The 21,793-nt window shown below is 39.8% G+C and overlaps 1 protein-coding gene across 1 annotated transcript in view; it reads left to right on the forward strand.

The window, feature by feature from the left end:
- Positions 1-157: 157 nt before the first annotated feature.
- The window catches only part of Cenpp (centromere protein P), a 177,467-nt gene continuing 155,831 nt past the window's right edge, over positions 158-21,793 (forward strand). The window contains exons 1-5 of the mRNA XM_021179814.3: positions 158-457; positions 2,728-2,906; positions 5,187-5,275; positions 10,627-10,715; positions 21,352-21,448. Coding sequence (XP_021035473.1) covers positions 351-457; positions 2,728-2,906; positions 5,187-5,275; positions 10,627-10,715; positions 21,352-21,448 — 561 coding nt within the window. The 5' untranslated portion in view covers positions 158-350. The remainder of the gene's footprint in view (positions 458-2,727; positions 2,907-5,186; positions 5,276-10,626; positions 10,716-21,351; positions 21,449-21,793) is intronic.

A 21,793-nucleotide genomic window follows, 5' to 3' on the forward strand; every position in this document is an offset into this window, starting at 1 on the left:
ATAAAGAGACTCCTTTCCTCGTGCTCCCCAGAATCCGCCCCCTTCGGTGACGTAAGGGCTCGGATGGCCCAGTGGCCGTTAGACGGGGTGGGCGGCCGTTGGCGCGTGACGCGCGATTTGGAACGAACCAACTCGCAGAGGCAGCGGGGGTGTCTAGACACCGTCAGGCTCGGGAACGTCGTCCGAGGCCGTGGGCGTGGACGCGCGACTCCCGACAGCCTCTCCCCCCGTGAGCTCGTGAGTGGTCCGTTCCGGGAGCGCGCGCGCTGCTTGAAGCCTCCTGGCTGCCCTAGGCGCTCAGACTGACGTTCTCCAGGCTACTTCACCTTCAGCGTTCGGCGTCGGTAGCCATGGATTCCGAGACCCGCGAACTGCGCGCCCTGGAGGCGGAGGTCGCAGCGCTGCAGCGAGAGTGCAGAATGCTGCAAAACGCCGGGGAGAAGGCGTCCGGAGCCTGGTACGTGGCTCGCGTCCACCCCTACCGGCCCATTCCCTGTAGCACCCGGCGGACCTCTCAACCTTCTGACAGTTCTGGGCTCCGACTCCCTCACTCCCCAAGACTCGTGCTCAAGAACGTGGTGGGAGACGCCCTGAAATATGAACTTGAATCAGTGTTCTAGGAGAACGATGACCTCAAGAGTGTGTGAACGCTGCGTTTGGGGCTTATGACTTGATTATTATTAGCAGAAAATAGTTTCCTTAAGGGTTGTTTTCGCCCGGTTGATGAGAATCAAAGGGAAAATCTGGCTTTTCTTTAAGCAGTCTTTGCCTTCGGGAGAACAGTATCTAGATAGCTGGGTTTTTTTGTTTTGTTTTGTTTTTGTTTTTTCTTTCTGGGTTTGGAGACATTGTTACTCTGTAGGTCAGGAATTGGCTCAATTTGATTTCAAACTCAAGAGTCTTCTATTCCGCAGTCCCCAATTCCCACACACAGTATTGGAGTTATTACCTGAACCACCATACTTGCTCTTGTCTAGTTGGGATTCCCTTACTCTGGTTTCATGGATTTGTTTTTGTGACTCATCTAACGATGTAGTTAAGGGGTCCTGACTTTTTTTTTTTTTTTTTTTTTTGCATTATATTAGTAACATAAGGGTTGGGGGTATACAGCCCCAGGGCAGGGCAGCCTAGCATGGTCAACGGTAAATTGGTATATATGGCTAATGCCATCTATAGGAAAGTGTGATAGTCTTCTGACTAGTTGCCTTATTTAAAGGTAGTTGATCTGAGGGTTAAATAGTTAAATAGCTTGCCTAAGGTCCTAGAGAAATCCAAAGCCCAAGCATTGCCCATTCAAAGAGAAAAGGAAGGCTAGAACTAGCAGTAACTTAGTATCTTAAACATGAAAAAAATATACCTTTTTTATTAGGTGTAATTTGGAACAGGTGCAGAGAACCTTAGTGCAGGAAACTGTGAAGTTCTAAAGAAAGGGAAGGTTGTTAACTGGTGAAAGAAAGAGTGAGATGTGTGTGTGTGTGTGTGTGACCTCCAGCTGTGCATGCTCTTCACAGCAAGAATGGGAGATGCCTGCTGCTGATTCAGGGGTGGCCCAAGACTGGGAGCATTAGGATTAGAGTTGGGGAGCCTGCCAGGCTGACTCCATCCCCACTTACCGAGTTAGAATTTATATTTTATCAACACAACCTGCCCCGGAACTTTTGAAAAGTTCTTTGTCAGACCACGGGGAAAATAGTTTCTTAACCCACCAGAAGATGTCATTGTAAGCCCAGTATGGTACAGTAGATTGGTTATGGAATCTGGGACTCCTCGGTAATGGAACTGAAAAGTTAAAAGAGTCCAGATTAGGGAGTACATTAAATGTCAATCCAAAATGTGTAGATTTAACGAGGATTTTTTTCTCATTTTGAGGGAAGATTGAGACCTGTTTTATTATTCCATTTGTATGCGATAACATATCTATGGAGGTCAGAGTATAGACTAGACATGTCCAAGTGACAGTTCTTTCCTTCCAGTGGCGATAAAACTCCAATGTCAGGCTTGTGCAGCAAGTACTTTTGCTTGCAGAGCCATCTTGTTGATTCTCCAAGGTACTTTTAAAATGATCCTGATAGTTGATTGCATTGGCAGCCAGAATAGTGGAACTAAGTTGTTTAGTTATATCCATGTGTCCATACTCTCTGATGTCAAAATTGAGTGCCTTCAGAACTTGGCTTTGCTATTGGCTGGAGACAGCGAAGGCTTGTAGAAGAGAGAACTTTAAATATGGGTTTCACAGATGAGAGAAAACTAGTATTTGCCTTTCTGATTTATTTAATGTGATTTCCTGTTGCATTCATTTTCCTGATTTTCTGAGATGTTCTTTCTTTCTTTCTTTCTTTCTTGGAGTAATCCTTTTTTTTCTTACCATGACACTTCTTTTTCAGGTCCTACAGAAGCAGCCTGTACCATTTTACTTTGCAGTCCCTAAGCTCACCAAGCCTGTTTTGACTACTTGTATGTCTGAGAATTACTGTGTCTGGTGCCCACTGGAGGCCAGAACAGGGTCTTGGATTCCCCTGGAACTGGAGTTACAGAGTGTTATAAACTATCATGTGGGTGCTGGAAGGAAGAATGAGGTCCTCTGGAAGAACAGCCAGTGTTCTTAGTCTAGCCACTAAGCTACCTCCAAGCCCCACCTTCGGTACAAGGGGTGGAATCTAGAGGAACATTTGTATAGTAAATAAAACATTTATCAGTTGTCAAGTAACTATAATATTTGCTTTTCAGGAAATCATTTCAAAAAATTTCCCAATCAGATTCTGAGGAATGGGAATCTTTGAAAGACTTGAGAAGTCAGCTTGAACATTTAAGATCTGAGCACTCATTTCTAAGTAAACTTACTGGCTTCAATATAAGAAACTATTCCAAGATGGAGGACATTGTAAACACTGAAGAGACAGAAAAAGGTACACATCATTTTTTTAACTTCAATGTGGTTTTTAAATTTCATTATGAGTATATTTTGGGGTGAGGTGCATTCATACAATGTTGTGGTGGTCAGAGGGCAGCTTTCAGGGGTCTGTTCTCTCTCCACCTTGTTGAGGCAAAGTTTCTTTTCTAGTTTCTGCATTACGTCCTCCAGGCTAGGTGACTGATCCTTTAGCTCTCAGTTCTTCCCTTCCAACTCCCTGCAAATCTTTCCCTCCTTTTTTTTCATGTATATGCCAAGGATCTAACATAGGTACTAATACAAGGCAAAAACTCAGCCAACTAACCAACCCTATTCTTATCCTTTCTTTAAAAAAAAAATAAGTCTGTTCAAGTTTTTTAAAAGTACTAAAGAATTTTTGAGTGTGAATTTGCTGTAAATTCATCCCATTTGGCAAATGGATTGATCTGAAGCAAATTACGTACAAAGGTGATTTTTACTAAAAGAAAGCTTTTCATTCTACAGTACCTTCTATTTCATTTAATAATTCTAATCATGAATGATAATTATTGACTTTCACATTCTGGTTTCTACTTTACACAATGGCATAACACGTATGGATTAAAATGAGATGTGGTAGCCAGGCATGGTAGCATATGTCTTTAATCCCAGCACTGGGGAGGCAGAGGCAGAGGCAGGTGGATCTCTGTGAGTTGGAAGGTCATCCTTGTCTACAAAGCAAGTCCAAGACTGCCAGGGCTACACAGAGAAAACCTGTCTTGGGGGGAAAAAATGAGATGTGGTTTGGTTGCATTCTGGGGAATGAATTCAAAGAGGCTAGAAGAGAATGCTGGGATTTTTCAGTAAAATGTCTTTGGATGGTAGCATGTAGTTTGCTTTCCTTCCTGCTTCTGTGTATTCCCAATTTCCTGGAAAAGTAAACTTCATGACTGCAATGAAAAAAAATTAGTCTGTTCAAATTTTACAAGTATGTATGTAAGTTTCTGGACAGTGGTGGCGCACGCCCTTAATCCCAGCACTTGGGAAGCAGAGGCAGGCAGATTTCCGAGTTCAAGGCCAGCCTGGTCTAAAGAGGACAGGACAGCCAGAGCTACACAGAGAAACCCTGTATGTAAGTTAAAGTTTATTGTTTATACTTATATGCAATCTATATATTTATTGTATACTTTCATAATAAAAAAAAACTTAGATTCAAATACAGTATGTATATGAGCCTGAGCTGCTTGTCTACAAAATAAAGGGACCTATGTTATTTCTAAGATTCCATTCAAGATTCATCTTGTAGTTTTGGCCCTTTTACTACTTTTTAAAATTATGTTTGTATATTTAGTATGTGTTTGTGTCGACCCACATGTACTAAAGTACTTGTGTCAAAGTGAGAGGACAAATTGAAGGAGTTGGTTCTTTCCTTTCACTATGTGGGTTTCGGGTATCAAAGTTGGATTGTTAAGCTTCGTGCCAAGTGTTTTGGCCCCACTAAGCCATCTTACCAGACTGGCCCATTCAAACAATGAGATGATATTGAAAATTTTCAAAAAGATAGGCAAGATGGATGACCCAGCAAATAAAGCCACTAACACCCAGCCTAATAATGACCAGAGTTCATTTCTTGGAATCCATATAATGGAGGAAGAAAACTGATTCCGCAAGTTGTCCTCTGACTTCCATATGTATATCTCTCTCACACACACGCACACATACACGCGCACGTGCGTGCACACACACACACACACACACACACACACACACACGAAAAAATTCAAAATAAAGGCTGGGTCTGATGTTTTTTTTTTTTTTTTTTCGGAGACAGGGTTTCTCTGTGTATCCCTACTCACTCTGTAGCCCAGGCTGGCCTTGAACTCAGAAATCCGCCTGCCTCTGCCTCCCAAGTGTTGGGATTAAAGGTGTGCACCACCATTGCCCAGCATGTATTTTTTGTATGTGTATATTTTTCTTAACTATTGATATACTTGAGAACTTGACAATATAAAGTTTTAGTAATCCCATTTTATAAGACCAGTTACCTTGACAAGACCCTTCCAGCTATTTTAAAGTTATTACTAATGTATATTTTCATACATCTACACACAAGTAGATATTCACTTAAAAAATATTGAAGATTCTACCAAGAGTACTTTTATGTTAATATCTGTGGAAAGATATTTATATTTGACTTTACCATCATAAACCAGTGCAGGCTGGATTAGTTTAAGTAAAATAAAACACTAATTTTACCTTTAAAAAAAAGTATTGAAGAAAAATATTCTTTTAAAGTATTTTATTTTCTAATTAACAGATACAAAGAAAGTTCTACAGAAACACAGATTATCAGGAAATTGCAACATGGTGACATTTCAACTGGAATTTGAGGTTCTGGAAATTGAGGTACCTGGAGCTTGTTGTGATAACAGATGTTTTTCCTATGAGAAACAGTTCCCATGCACTTCATTCACTTAAGTATCACCCCTCAGTATTACCAATGTGACCAAGAAACTACAGTGTGGAATTTCAAAGTTGAACAAAATACAGTTGTTGATTCAAAATACATTTTTCATGTCAAAAGAGATACAGTAAAGTGGGGAGGCCCCAGTTATAGGCCTCCCATGCTATCTGATGACATTCTTAGCTGTTAGGTTGGTGAAAGCTAGTGGTCTATTTAAATTTAATCGGTTCTAGGGCTGGAGAGATGGTTCATCTAGTGGTTAAGAGCAGAAAGATGAGAAGAACTGTTAACATTCTTTGGAAGACTAAATACTGCAAATGAATCTCCAAAGAGACTGTATTGTTGTTCACTTTTAAATTATGCAGGCATTTGATGACTGCCTGGTTTTGCTAATAATGTGCTGCAGAAAGTGTGCTTCCCTTGGTTCTGTTGGGAGCACTCATTGTCTCTCTGAGCCTTTTAAATTTTATGACTCTTAAAGTATTACTCTCAAGTAAGATGTTGGAAAGAATTTCAGATAGTTGTGGAATTAACAGGACCTGAGGGATCAGATATATAGTCCTTGCCAATAGTTATAGTTATTGGTTGGAAAAAGGGGGACAAGGGCCTTTTTAAATTTTTGTTACTTAAAATTCTGATAAAATGAAGTCCTCTGTTTTTGTTTTACTTTAGTGGAGTTTATATGTTTGTGTATAGAGGGATAAAATCTTGCTATGAACCTTGTTCAACTTGACCTTAAACTTATGTTCCATCTGCTTCAGTCCCCTAAGTATTTGGATGCCAGTCATGTGCTGCCACACTTACTGTGTAGGTACTTGAAGCCTTTTATACAATTACTAGGTGAGAAACTGAAGAGATGACTCAGCAGTTTAGAGCACTTGTTACTCTGGAACTGGGATCAATTTTTGACATCACATGATAGCTCACAACTATCTGAAATGAAACTACAGTTCCAAAGAATTGATGTCCTCTTCTGCCTGAATGTACATGGTATACATGCAGGAAAAACACTCATATCCTTAAAATAAATCTTTAAAAAATTAGAATTGCTAGTCAATGGAAATGTACATATAAATTTGATTGGTAAACTTAGATATCTTCTAAAATGGTTTTACCATTGTGCTGGTTAATTTTTAAGTAGCCACTTAACACAACCTAGAATCAACTGGGAAGGAAGAGAGAATTTTGAGGTCATACTGGCCTGGGAGCATATCTGTGGGGGATTGTTTTGAATGATGTAGATGTCACTGTGGGAGGTACCATCCCTAGGCAGATGGTCCTGAACTGTATAAGAAAGACAGCTGCGCACAGGCCAGTGAGCAACCCAATAAGCAGCATTCCTCCATGGTTTCTGTGGTAAGTTCCTGCCCTCACTTCCCTGCATGATGAACTGTGACCTGAAATTGTAAAGTATTTTTTTTTCTCTTACAAGTTGCTTTTGAAAATGGTGTTTATCACAGCAACAGAAAAGAAACCTAAAACAAACAGTTTTGTTTATTTTTGGTTTTGTTTGTTTGAGACAGGGTTTCTCTGTGTAGCCCTGGCTGTCCTGAAAGTAGCTCTGAAGACCAGGCTGGCCTCGAACTCAAAAATCTGCCTGCCTCTGCCTCCCAAGGGATGGGATTCAAGATGTGTGTTGCCATTACCCTGCTTGTTGTATATGTTTTTACATTTAAGATTGCTAGGAAAAAAAAATAAATGTGCTGGTTATTCTTTCCCTAAAATCAAACATTCCACTAGAGGGAGACATTTAGCTGTCAGAAAATTAAAAGATTTAAATAACATGCTAATATTATAAATGCTTATTTTTCCAAAATAAATATTAGTACAATTTTAAACCAAAATGCTGGTCCTAGTTAGGGTTACTAATGCTGTGATAAAACACCATGACAAAAGCAAGTTGGGGGAGGAAAGTTTGGTTTTCACTTACACATCACTGTTCTTCATGGAAGGCAGTCAGGCAGGGTAGGGTCCTGGAGGTAGGAGCTGATTGAAAGGCTGTGGAGGGTAACTGCTTACTGGCTTAGGCACGGTTTGCTCATTCTGCTTTCTTATAGAAGCCAAGACCACTATCCCAGGGGTTGCATAGCCCACAGTAGTCTGGGCCCTCCCCCACAAATAACTAAGAAAGCTGCCTACAGCTGGATCATATGTAGGCATTCTCTTAATTGAGGTTCCCTCCTCTTGGATGACTTTAGCTTTTGTCAAGTTGACGTAAAACTAACTGGCACAGTGCCCTTAAGTTCTATTAGTAGAATGTTAGAAACAAAGATGGGAAAATCTATGTAGAGAGTATGAGTCATTTCTTCTGTTGATGCAGTTCTTATCAAAGGTGTTTGGAACATAGAATTAATTTCCTCCAGTTGATTGAATGCTTGTGAATCGTTTTAAGACCATCAGAACAAGAGTGCACATAATATCAGCTTCCCATAGTCCTTGCAGTATAGGTCAGATGGGTGGGAGTTTGTAGGATGCTAAAGGGTATTTATATAACTTCTAACCTTGAAACAAAAGTACTAAAAAGTAGGCACTTTTTAAATGAAGAGAATATTATTTCATCATGACAGACTTTAAAAGTAACCCATTTATTTGAATATTTTAACCCAAATATTGAAATCTTAATATGTTGTCATTCACGTTGGTGCAGATTTGTGAAAGCAAAGAAGGTATCTCTCAGCCCAGAAAGGTTTGACCCAAGAACTAAGGTGATTGATTACTAATCAACAGTGGCCAAAAGTCTACCTGAGATAGTGTCTTAAGTCTTTCTTTCTTTCTTTCTTTCTTTCTTTCTTTCTTTCTTTCTTTCTTTCTTTTTAAATTTAGAAGCTGTGCATACTTTTTAAATGCTCAACAGCACCTCATTATTAATATAAACAGATTCCAGAATCAAGGCAGAGAAACAAAACAATGGACTTTTGTCTGCCGTGTGACCCAGATAGGGCAGTGCAACCCAGATGGGAGTGTCTTAAGCTCTTAAGGGTCATGTCAATGTTAGATAAAGTGGCAGACAAAGGAATAAGCAAAGTCAAAGCAGATTTGTTAAGGAAAAATGAGACATTATAGAAAAGTTAGAGAACTCAAGAAAGGCAGAAGGTGCCAAGCTGTGTGTCTAGTGGCTTTTTCGAGGGCTTATGACAGAAACTGGACAGAGACTGAGATGATTTTGTTGCAGTCTGCTGATTCTCTAGGTATATCCTTGGGCCAAGCAGAAGGGGAGCCAACAGGCTCTGCATGATGACCACATGCTCTTTGCCCAATTATGGTAGTGACTGCTCACTGAAGCCCACTTCTGACCATGTTTAAGTTTCTTTATTAGCGTCCAACCTTTTTGGATCTGCTGGCTGCCACTAACTTTGGCTACCATTGCAAGCTGCTCACCCTGCATCTGTTGCTGGGTCCAACTCTGTCTTGCGTCATGCTGCCTGTTGACTGAATTCTTTGTACCTACCCATGCTGATTTGACCACCTGGCAGTTTAATCACATCACAGACTTTTTCCCTCACTGCCTATGAGAAACTGACTCATGTCTTAAAAGTATATACAGTTTGCATAATTAATATCTTTCTAAATATTTTTGGTGATAAACTGATAGGGATAAGGTTGAGACAAGGTCTCTCACACTGTATGTAGCCAAGGCTTATTTAGAACTCACCATGTAGCCCAGGCTGATCACTTACTTGTGCCAGTCCTCCAGCTTCAGGACTCAGGAATGCTGGCATTGCAGGTATGAGCTACCACACCTGATTCTAGGGCTCCTTTCTTAGATATTTCTATTCCTAGTTCTTAAGTTAACAAAAATTCGCTGAGACCTCCTATTAAAAGAACATGATAGAAAAAAGTGACCTGTTCAGACTGCAAGGATGTTAAGGTCAGGGGTGTTTATAAGGCCATTTCCCTTATTTATCAGTTCAGAAGTGACATGGTTAACAGGACCAATGTCAGGGCAGAAGTTAGCTTCATGCTGGCTAAGCAGACACTACAACTTTGTAAGAGATGTGCAGGTTAGGGCACTGAATCCCAAACTGACCTGCCTGTGCTGATGAGTGAGTCAAATGGAACTACTGGGTAGTGATGGTGTGTCCATCATTTCCTCTGTGAGTCTGATGAGATCCACATAGGTAAGAGCTCACATGTTTAATACAGTGTATTAACCCCTGGCAATTAACAAATGAGAAAAATTAAATTTAACATTTCCAGACCAATATGACTATTAATTTCTGTATAGTGCCAAACTTGAGATACCTTATTTCAAAGTTGGCAGCGTAGCTAAAGTTGACAAGGATCCAGATTGTAATATGTGTGTATGCATATTTGTATATGTATATATATTTATTTAAGGGACGATGATAATAGTATGTTATGTATCAATAGATTAGTATTTGTATATTGCTTTGGAGAAATTTCTATTCAAGTCTGTCTTAGGGTTTCTATTCCTGCTCAAACATCATGACCAAGAAGCAAGTTGGGGAGGAAAGGGTTTATTCGGCTTACACTTCCATATTGCTGTTCATCACCAAAGGAAGTCGGGACTGGAACTCAAGCAGGTCAGAAAGCAGGAACTGATGCAGAGGCCATGGAGGGATGTTCTTTATTGGCTTGCTTCCCCTGGCTTGCTCAGCCTGCTCTCTTATAGAACCCAAGACTACCAGCCCAGAGATGGCACCACCCACAAGGGGCCTTTCCCCCTTGGTCACTAATTGAGAAAATGCCTTACAGTTGGATCTCATGGAGGCATTTCCTCAACTGAAGCTCCTTTCTCTGTGATAACTCTAGCTGTGTCAAGTTGACACAAAACTAGCCAGTACAGAGTCCTTTGTCCAATTTTTAATTATGTTGTCTGTAAAATTTGATTTGTAAGAATGTCTCTGGAATATCACTAGTCGTGCTTATGCACTCCTTTAATCCCAGCTCTGGGAAGCAGAAGCAGGTGGATCTTTGTGAGTTTGAGGCCAGGCTGCTGAGTTCCAGGACAGCCATGGCATGCACCATGACCACCCTACAGATAATTTGAATTTTTATGTAATTATATTTGCTAGTTATTTCCCTATTATTTATTTGGTTGGAAGTTTATAAAATGTCATTTCTCCTAATATTTATGGTGTCGATACTCAATTTAAGTAATGAATTGGGAAATCATTTTAGGTTTTAGTAAGTACTGAATATATCATTTAATTTACTTGACAAATAGCCAATATCTTATAATTTCTTGTCAATTTTTGATTTGCATATTTTCAAATATTCTTGTCTTAAAGATAATCTGCTCTTGTACATAAACTTTTTATCTTTATTTTAGACTAAAGAGAAAAAATCTTCTACTATAACTGACCTCAGCATAATAATGGAGCCCACAGAATATTCAGAATTAAGTGAATTTGCATCTAGGTGAGCTGTTTTACAAATTTTTAAAAAATAATTTATTTTTGCGCATTGAAGATTTGTCTGCATTTATGTCTGCCATGAGTATGTCAGATGCCCTGAAACTGGAGGTGGACAGCTGTGAGCTGCCATGTGGGTGCTGGGAACTGGACCTGGGTCCTCAGAGAACAGCCAGTGCTCTAACCACGGAGCAAGCTCTCCAGCTCCTGACTTATAAATCTATTGCTTTCTGGTTGGTTGTTTTACTCCATAGGTTTTAAATTTTTCTTTACAATTTTTTCTGTTTCTAAATACATATTAAATAGTTTTTCTTTTTAAAATTTTTGTGTAATGTATTTTGCCTGCATATATGTTTATATACTATGTGTGTGCAATGCCTTTGGAGGTCAGAAAATGTCACTGTATGTGTATGCTGATCACCTTTTCACTGGAGCTTTTAATATACTCATAACTTTGGTTTTGAGACTGGGTTTCTGTATGTGGCCGTAGCTGATTTTAACTTACCCTTTTACCTTAGCTCCTTTAGTAGCTCGGAATACATGCCAAGCCATAGGTGTATTAGAGCTCCTATTTAACAAATACCAATCTCTGAGTCATTTTTGAGTCCAGGTATGCTGATTAGTTTATAATGGGCTAGTTTTTCTTGAATTTTTGTCTCGTAAATTTTGGTTGGGTGGTAAGCATTACCTGTGGGAAAGCAAGCTGAAGCAAATATTGAGTGACTTGTGCCAACCTTTATCATGTTGTTAATGTGGTGGACTAACTCAGTGTTAATAAACAGTTGAATTGTATTTGGGATTATTATTATTACTATTTTAAAGATATCTTTTTATTCTTTTTACTTACATGTATGTGTGTTCACATGAGTTCAGAAGGGCAGTAGCATCAGATGCCCTGGAGCTGGAGTTAGAGGCCCAGACTTGGGTGCCTGGAACCACTTATAGGTCTTCTGAAGTTCTTCCTGTTTACTGCTGAGGCATCTCTCTCCTTCACGATTATTATTTTTCTGTGTATTATAGGGTGTGTGTGGATGTCTCACTCTCTGTTACACAGGCTGCCCTAAATTTCTGACTGTCTTGCCTTATCTTGCAGACACATGGCACCACTCATCAGTGTTGTGTAGGGTCGCAGGCCTAGTGAAGGCCTTGCTCCTTCCATGGAACTGGAGGGTTTTCACTACTGCTCTTCTTCTTGGTGGGGGTGTTTTGAGACAGGGTTTCTAAACTCTGTGTAGCCCTGGCTATCCTAAAACTCACTCTGTAGACCAGGCTGACCTCGAACTCAGAAATCTGCCTGTATGCTTCTTTTAAATTTTTGTTTTATATGTATGAGTGTTTTTCCTGCATGTAGGTAAAAGATCTGAGGATATGAAAGCTTAGGTAAATTATGAGAATCTAAGAAAGTGATTTAAAGTATATAGGAATAAAAAATGTTCCAGACTTCTTTCCCTCTCTCTATGCTTTTATTATACCAAGACTTCAAAACCTCAGAATTTTGACATTAATCCATGGAGTTCTGATAAGCTATTAATCTAGCTCTGGTAAAGCACTACTAATATCATAATCATAAGCTCAACATTTTAAATTTCCTTTGGTTGTCTTCTAAGTCTAGACTTAGAAATTGTTTCTCAATCATGAGGTAGAAAGACCAGGTGACCAAAATGGTTGGATTATATAGAGGGGCAGTTGCAAGGAGGGGAGCGCAGGCCAGTACCGGGACTGGAGAAGTTTAGGGTAGGGGGCAGGATATGCCCGCAGTAAGCCATAACAGGGAAAGGACTAAGGGATGTGGAAGAACCTGGCAGCTTAGTGTCCACCTTGATATGTTAAATAGGCACCTCAGCCATTCTAGGTTTGAGAGCTAACGCTAGGTATTTGTACCATGTGTGTGCCTGGTCCCCATGAAGGTCAAAAGAGGGTGATACATCCCCTTGAAGTGGAGTTACAGACAGTTTATGAGCTGCCATGTGATGCTGGAAACTGAGCCTGGGTCCTCTAGACACTGAGCTATCTCTTCGGCCTTTTCTGTGCTTCTTTACTTAATTTTTCTCTTAGTATATCTAGAGTTTATATATATATAATATATTATATATTGTACAAAATGTGTCCACCCTTCCCTACATATATATATTGTATATATATATATATACAATATATATATATATATAATATATATATATTGTACAAAATGTGTCCACCCTTCCCTGGGGACAAGGCGTTTAGTGCTTGTACCCAAACCTGCAACATAGTAGGTTTTCAATTTAAAAAAGAAAAAAAAAGCGCATCATGTTTTCATAGACTTAGTTGACTAGACTGATACTTTGCCATTGAAAAACACCTATCTATTGAGACAGCATAAACGTTCATAAGAGAAAACAATTTTTAGGAGACCTAGTTAGTAAACTGCTGGAAGTGGCAAAGTGTAGCTATGGAACAGTCCTCACAGGCCATTGGAGCTCTCTCGTTACTCTTCCTGCACATCATGTCTAATCAGTGTCCTGAGGTCTGACTCCATAGGTATGCTTTGCCAAGTTTTGAACTTTATTTCTTTTCTTTTTTTTTTTTTTTTTGTATATCTTTGAACTTCATGGAAATGTAGCTTTGTCATTTATACTCTTATCATCTTGCTTCTTTTACTTATTAACATATTTATAAGACTAGTCTGTGTAGTCATTTGAAGTTGTATTTTATGTTTTAATTTATTCTTAGATGATATCCACTCCTCCCTTCTGTTCCTTCATCTCTTGGACCCAACACCCAAAACATCACCTTACAACTTTATGTCTTCTTTTTGCCCCTGAGTGATCTGAATCCAACCAGTGCTTCCCATTACGTACATGGGTGTGGTGCTGTTCACTGGGGCATGCACAACCTACCAGGGCCACATCTCTGGAGAAAATGACTTTCTCGGGGCTGGAGGGTTGGTTCAGGGGCACAAAACACTCACTGTTCAGTTCCAGCACCATGTTGGCAGCTCATAACTGCCTGTAATGCCAGCTCTAGGAGAACAAAGCACAGGCTCCCTGTCTTCTGTCTGCACCTCTGTGATCAGAAGCAATATCGGCCATCAGAGCACACAGATGGCAGAATCTGGGAGTACAAAGGTTTGTTTGTTTTTGTTTTTTCCTCTCCAGGTTCCCATAGATAGCAGCTGCTGTGCCAAGAGCTGAACTTGACTGAATGGTAATGGCAAAGTCACACACACTGACAAATATATATAATTATATAATTTATATAGTGTGTGTGTATGTGTGTGTGTGTGTACTTTGCTATTGCAAGTATAGTCTGTAATCCCCATTAATCATGGATCTGTCCATTTTTTTTCTCTTTATGTTATAGTTTTCATGCGAACATAGTGATATGCATACATTGAAGTTTCCACTAGATAATATTATAATTTATTTTCTTCTTTCCTTTTCTCTCCTCTCTTCTCTGCTCCTCTTCTTTTCTTTGTTTAGAAAAATCTAGCCTGGATGGCCTGATATTCCTTTTGCAGGCTAGGCAGGCCTTGAACTCACAGAGATCTGCCTGCGTTTGCCTTAGGAGTGCTGGACTTGAAAGTCTGTGTCACCACACCTGGTTATTTTAATGATACATCATTTAAATAACACAGGAGAACACTGTTTTATTTCCAGTAGAAGATTGTCTTTTTACTGTTTCTGATGGAACTGTTTTGGAATATAAACCACACATTCAGTATCCTAGCTGTGGTACCCCAATACTCTTAAGCACTATAGGGCTTTTTTATTTTTGTTTTTGCTTGCTTATTTGGTTGCTTTTTGCAGTGGTAGGAAATGATCCCCGGCCTTATCTACTAAGGGAATGCTGAGCAGTGTCAGAGCTCTGCGTGTTAACGTGTGCATTTTACCTTCTGGAAGTATAGTGGGATGATTAGTTTTCTAGCATGCCATCTATGGTCCAGATTTTGTACTTGATTTCATAATCCCTTTCATTTTGTTCTTTTCTCTGAGATCTATGATACAATCTAAAGTCAGATTTTTACCTGTCATGTCTCTTACGTCCTTTTATCTGGAACAATCCAGGACCTTTGCCATTTCTGACTTTGCCATCTTTAGAAATAATAATTTTTTCATTTTTTTAATTTTCTCTTTGAAAATGTCATTCAATGCATTTTAACAGTATTCATTCCCTCCCACCACTCCTCCTAGATCCACCCTCCTCCCTACTTTGTTTTTTGAATCCATCAAATCCACTTTTGGGTGTGTGCTCTCACTAGTCAGTATACGGTACCCTTAAAGAATGCAACTGCTCCTTCTCCCAGCAGCTGTCAAACTACCAATAGCTCCTGAGCTAGGGTCAGATATTTTGCCAGTTTCTCTCTCCATGCTGGGATTTTGCACCTGTCTTGCGCATGCTGTCACCACAGCTATAAATCCATATGTGCAACTGCTCTGTTACGTTCAGAAAACAATTTTATTCTAGGTATCACTGCCTCTGATTTGTACGATGTTTCCTCCTTGTCTTCCACAATGATCCCTGAGCCTTGGAGGATGGGGTGTGATCTATATGTCCTACTTAGGGCTGAGCATCCCACAGTCTCTGCACCTTTATCAGTTGTGGGTCTTTGTGTTAATCACCATCTACTGCAAAAAGAAGCTTCTCTGAGAAGGCTGGGAACATCCACATCTGTATCCGCTTTCAGAGTAAGAGCAGTGAGTTCAGCATAGCTGGACACCATGTCTAGCTGCAGTAGAAGAGAATGTATCCAGTCCTACCACGACTTGATATGACCCAGAGGAGGTCTCCCTTTCTCTGAGGAGAAAGGTGTGGTACATAGTGGGGCAGGAGGAGGGAGGGGAAGCGCCAATCCAGATATAAAGTTAATTAATTAATGGGAAAAGGGGGTAAGTGCTACATTAGTCCCTATAACCTGTTTAATTCAGGTTCTTGCCCCCATTAATGGTACTAGATATGGACTTCACTTGTTTTCCAATAGAAATTTTATTTTCTCTTCTTTTGATCAATTAATGTTAGGCATCCTTGAGAAAATATTGTATGGGTGATAGACATTTTTCTTCTCAACATATCTCCCTCTTAAATGTGATAGTCTTAGGATAACTTATTACTTTATACTAGTTAAACATACTGGAATTCATTATAACATTTTATATGTGTACCTAATGTAGTTCAGTCATTTTTTAAAATTTTATTTATTTATTTATTGTAAATATGCTGTAGCTGTCTTCAGACACCCCAGAAGAGGGAGTCAGATCTTGTTACAGATGGTTGTGAGCCACCATGTGGTTGCTGGGATTTGAACTCTGGACCTTCAGAAGAGCAGTCAGGTGCTCTTACCCACTGAGCCATCTCACCAGCCTGTTCAGTCATTTTTATCTACTGTTTCTTTTGCCCCCTTCCTCTTCCCAGCTCACTCTACCTTCTAATTTTTTGTCTTTATGTGTGCGTGTACATATAATACAATGTTGTCTGAGAATGGTAACTTTTTCACTCTTGCATGTTCCCCTCATTTTCCAGTAGAATTTGGTTTTGTGCTTGAAAAACAAATCTATATTACTATTTTTCTATTATTTTATTCATTTACATTACAAAAGTTGCCCCTCTTCCTGGTCCTCCCCTCCTCAAGTTCTTCACCCCATCCCACGATGCCTCTAAGAGGGTGTTCCCCCACCTGCCCACCCACTCCCACCTCACCAACACCAGCATTCCTCTTCCCTGGGGCATCAAGTTTCCACAGGATTAAGTGCATTCTCTCCCACTAAGACCTGACAAAGCAGTCCTCTGCTACACATGTGCCCAGGACCACGGACCAGCCCATGTATGCTCTTTGATTGTTGTTGGTTTAGTCCCTGGGAACTCTGAGGGGTCCAGGTTACTTGACACTGCTGTTCTTCCTATGGGGTTGCAATCTCCTTCAGTCCTTCTCCCAGCTCTCCCATAGGAGGTCCCTGACCTCAATCTAATGGTTGCTTTTAAGTATCTGCATTTGTCTCAGTCAGGTGCTGGTAGAGCCTCTCAGAAGGCAGCCATGCCAGGCTCCTATCTGTACACACAATATGGCCTCAGTAACAGTGTCAGGATTTGGTCTGTGCACATGAGATGGATTCCAAGTTGGGTTGGTCACTGAGTTGCCTTTCTTTCAGTCTCTGCTCCATTTTTGTCCCTGCATTTCTTTTAGACAGGAACAATTCTGGGTCAAAAATTTTGAAGATGGGTACATGGCCCCCTGCCTCAACTGGGGGCCATGTCTCTATTATTTTTTAATATATTGTGTTCATGTCTCTATATTGCTGGGATGGTGTCCATCAGTCCCATTTTGATGAGTACTTTTGAAGTTTTTAGTGTGTGTGTGTTGTGTGTGTTTGTACCCTCAGAGGCAAAAGATACCGTAAAACTGGACTTCTAAGTAGTTCTGAACTACCAGATAGAAATGTTGGTAACTGAACTTGGGTCCTCTAAAAGAGAAGTAAATGTCCTTAGCCACTGAGCATTTTCTCCAACCCCGTTAAGTAATTTCTTAATCTTTTTATTTATGTTAGTTATCAACATATCTGAAAATTGGCCACTAGTTTTAATCCTTTTGAGCTGGCCCCTGCAGCCATATGATACTACTTTATATGTTGATGATATTCTTTGCATATCTTCAAGCAGTTTCTTATAATTTGATATTAAAAGGTTTCCAGAAATTACAATATATAAAACCTCTTCTGTCCCATCCATAGATTGAGGACTTTTAGTTGGGACTGGTATTAGAAGCCAAGATGGGGCACAAGATGTATTCATTGCTTTTGGAGTGTTTTGTTTCTTGTTGTTTTTAGGAGACAGAACTAGGAAATCTGTGCTTATACTCAGTCTCACACACATGAAATCATAGGACCTTTTATGTCCATATGTGAACAAGTGTGAATAATGGAGTCATGAATTCATGCCAGTACTTCTACTTTTATTCTAGTTCATCTTTATACTGTGTTTACACATGCTCCTGTTTCACGTTTGTATGTTCCTCCTTCCATACTGAGACATGGCTTCTAAGAATATCAATCCTTGCCTTAATCTTACTATTTTTCCTAGTAAAAATCTACTTGTAATGAATTGTTTCAGCTTCTGCTGCTGCTATTGCTGCTATTGCTTCTCCTCCTCCTGTTTCTCTTTCTCCTTTTTTTTTTTTTTTTGGTTTTTTGTTTGTTTGTTTGTTTTTCGAGACAGGGTTTCTCTGTATAGCCCTGGCTGTTCTGGAACTCACTTGGTAGACCAGGCTGTCCTCGAACTCAGAAATCTGCCTGCCTCTGCCTCCCGAGTGCTGGGATTAAAGGCGTGCGCCACCACACCTGCTCTTTCTACTTCTTAAAAGTCTTCTTCATCTGTATTTTTGAAAGTTTTCTTTTGTATATAGAATTTTTACTTGACAGTTTGGGCTTGTAGGTTTTTTTTAATCCTCTAAATATTTTAAAGATATCCATCTATATTAAGAATTTGACATGAAGTCTGTTTTATTTCTTCTTACTGTTCTGTATTAAATACACTAGTTTATAATTTGGTTGTGGTAGTGGTTATTCAACTCTGTTCATTTGATAATAATTGTAAAATTGTACATCATAGAAAGAAATTTGGTATATTTGAATTTAAGATACAAGTATTGTAAAGACCATGCTCTGTGTTAGTCTCTTAGTCTAAGAATACAGTAATGACTAAATTAGTTTCTGGTTTCACAAAGCCTAGTGCCCACAACCTAACTGTTGTAGACAAGAGACAGGAATAAACACCTTGAGGTGGCATGAAGATACAAGGATAGCTGATTTACTAGCAGGAAGTCTAAGAGGGAAAATAAATTTACTAACAGAGGCCATAAGTGGCACTATTCAAGGTTGAGAGTCCATTGGTAGCACCTGGATTGGCACCATTGTAGAGGAATCTCTACATAGTGTTGCTTCCCCAAAAGACAGAATGGTGCTTCTCCTTCTCTATAATATTATAGATTCCACTGGTGATAGGCTGGCAGAAAATTGTCTGGGGACTGGTGATTGATGGGATAAACAAGTGACAATTCAGTCTGTCATGGCACCTCATTCACTGATGCTTATCCTATCTACAGCCTTCTCTGAGGAGCAGTGGCAGTCTGCTGGACCAAGAGTGCTTGTGCTTTTCACTGTGTTCCTTTTCTGTATCCATTTATCACAAGTAGCTAGATTTTTACTGGTTAGATACCAGAAGTGTTGATATTGCCTAGCTTTGCTCTTTTTATTACTAGCATTCCAATAACATTCTTTTTATTACTTTTGATGTACATGCAGAAAAGCAGTTTTTCTGTAGTAGAAATTTTCAATCCTAATTAAGCCTTTATAAAAGACATATAATCCAAATGTTTTATTTATAAGCCATATGCCTAGATTGTGCTATAATAACTTTTTCCCCAGCTATAAAGTATATCTTTAATTTTTTTCAAACCTTATTTTTATTGATGGTTCTTAAATACTTTAACTCCCCCTTTAGCCCACCACCTATCATAGGTAGTGAGAAAGAAAGGATATGGGGGGGGGGGCGGGTGGTGGACCTGTTTAGAAAGATCCTTTGGAGCAACTCCCATCAGTGTTGTTGGCAGTTCAGTTCTCAGGTTAGCAGCAGCAGCTCAGTCCACTTGGTAGATTCTGGATAGAAACAATGGTGACACGACCTAGCAGAGAGACAGCCAGGCCTCAGCCTCAGCTCAAGTCAGCAGGAGGGACCAGGAAGAATGCCAGACTTTCTTGCTGTGCCTCTCTCAGGGAAGCAAAGATCAGCAAAAACTGGATTCCAACAAGCACTGCACAGCTAGCTTTATAAGCAAGTGCAGCTTAGCTCCCATCACTGTCCATTGAGTCCTATTTATACCCTCCAAACATCACATGTCCTGCACATGTCTTGCCTCAGCACATGCATCTGTCTCAGTTGACATCACTCTGCCAATCAGCCTGAGTCCTCCGAAGCAGTAAGAAACTGCAACACACCACCAGAAGTTTTTTGGTGTGTTTCTCTCTGTGGAGTCCCAACAAATGCAACCCAACTACGCAATGTACATGCATGTTGTTAGTAAAGAATCCTTATCACATGTCCTTTCACGTGCTTGCTTTAGCAGAACATCCTCTCTCCTGTGTCTACTTCAGCGAAACATTCCTTCATGAGTCGGCCTTAGCCTTTCACACCTCTGTCCACTTTAACGAAATGTTCCTTCACATGTTTGCCCCAGCAAACCACCATCCAACAGACTTTCCAAAGAACCCTTAAGTTTCCACTCCAATAAAGCCCCTTGTTATTGCTGTTTCTCCTGGCCAGTGGCTTTCTCCTCCTCTCTGTGTGTCTCTCTCTCTCTCTCTCCCTCTCCCTCTCTCCCTCCCTCCCTCCTTCCCTCCTTCCCTTCCTCCTTCCCTTCCTTCCTTTCTCCCTCCCTCTCTGCCTCTACCTGCAACCCCTTCTCAAACCTCCAGTCCCACCTTTCTCCTTCCAGTGCCCAATAACAGGGCTCTAGCCCTTTATTGACCAGTTAAATTGGGGAGAAGGTTCACATGGCATCATTTGAGTACCATCAAGCACTAGTTCCCAGGATTTGCTTGTCGGGCCCACATCTTACATCATAATTGTTTCATAATAGTTCCTACTATATGTTGCTTATTACTATAAAAGAGCCTTTTTAATTGGGCAAAAAAAAAGGGGAAATGTTGTATGTTGGTCTGATGCTGCTTATATTCTAATGCTAAATACTCCTCAGTGCTAAAAATTCCTCAAGATTTTTCTTTATAGATACTGCCAGCTTGCCTAGTTCCCAGTGTGCTTTGGAGAGGCTAACTTTAATTCTGGCCACTGGTCTCCACTGTTCCCTTAGCAGAGAAGTGTCTTTCAGGGACACTGTTAATTGATACTCCTGATCCACTGTTTTAAGGGATCATACGTAAAGCTTTACAAGTGAGGGAGTGAAATCATAAACATATGCTAATTGATGAGCTTTGGGACTATAAATACATATACTGTATCATATACATATATACATATATGTGTGTATATATATATATATATATATATATGTGTGTGTGTGTGTGTGTATGTATATATATATATTCTTGCTAGCCCTGCTCTCCCACCTTCTAAAGATGTGGTTGGCTTTTCTGGTATCAAGCTATTCAGCCCCGGCTTGCTGGTACCTAGGGTTCTCACTCAAGAACTTGTATAAGCCAGGCGTGGTAGCACACGCCTTTAATCCCAGCACTTGGGAGGCAGAGGCAGGCGGATTTCTGAGTTCGAGGCCAGCCTGGTCTACAAAGTGAGTTCCAGGACAGCCAGGACTATACAGAGAAACCCTGTCTCAAAAAACCAAAAAAAAAAAAAAAAAAAAAAAAGAACTTGTATAAGAAAATTCATATAAAAAAAGCCCATTATTTAGCATTCATCAAATAGGATTTCCTGGAGGATGTGGCATTTGAGTGGTTGAAAGTTGAATTGGTTCAAATATTTGACTAGGGCATTCCAGGCTAAAATAGCTCTGGCAATTAGCATTAGCTGTCACAGAAAAATATTCAAGTACAGGGTTCAGCATATAGAATAACATGTGTGAATAGAAAGAAAATAAGAAATAAATGTAAAGTAAGCCTGTAATTTCATACTACTTATTAATCATAGCATATTACTCTTAACAGAGCAGAAGAAAAAAGAGATTTGCTCATGTTTTTCCGAAGTCTGCATTTTTTTGTGGAGTGGTGTGAATATCGTGAGAACACATTTAAGCATTTCAAGGTAAATTCTGAAGTCTTTGAATATAAATATATACAAAAAATGAGCTGGTATTGATTATGGTGAGTCATGGCTTTCTTTTTTTCTTTTGTTTTTTCTGGACAGTGTCTCACTATGTAGCTCTGACTATTCTGGAACTGTGCAGACCAGGCTGGCTTCAAACTCATAGGGATCCACCTGGCTCTGCCTCTCGAGTGCTGAGATTAAAGCCATGAATCAAATTCTTGCTTTAAATTTCAAAGAATATTTCCACTGATCTCATAAATTAGCAATCACTTGTAATAAATGAATGAGAAGCTTTTGTATAAATCAATAAATAATTGATATAGAATTTTATTTTGACTATTC

This window comes from Mus caroli, unplaced genomic scaffold, assembly GCF_978045245.1.
Source record: "Mus caroli unplaced genomic scaffold, Mus_caroli_1 scaffold_15, whole genome shotgun sequence".
NCBI classification, from domain to species: domain Eukaryota; kingdom Metazoa; phylum Chordata; class Mammalia; order Rodentia; family Muridae; genus Mus; species Mus caroli.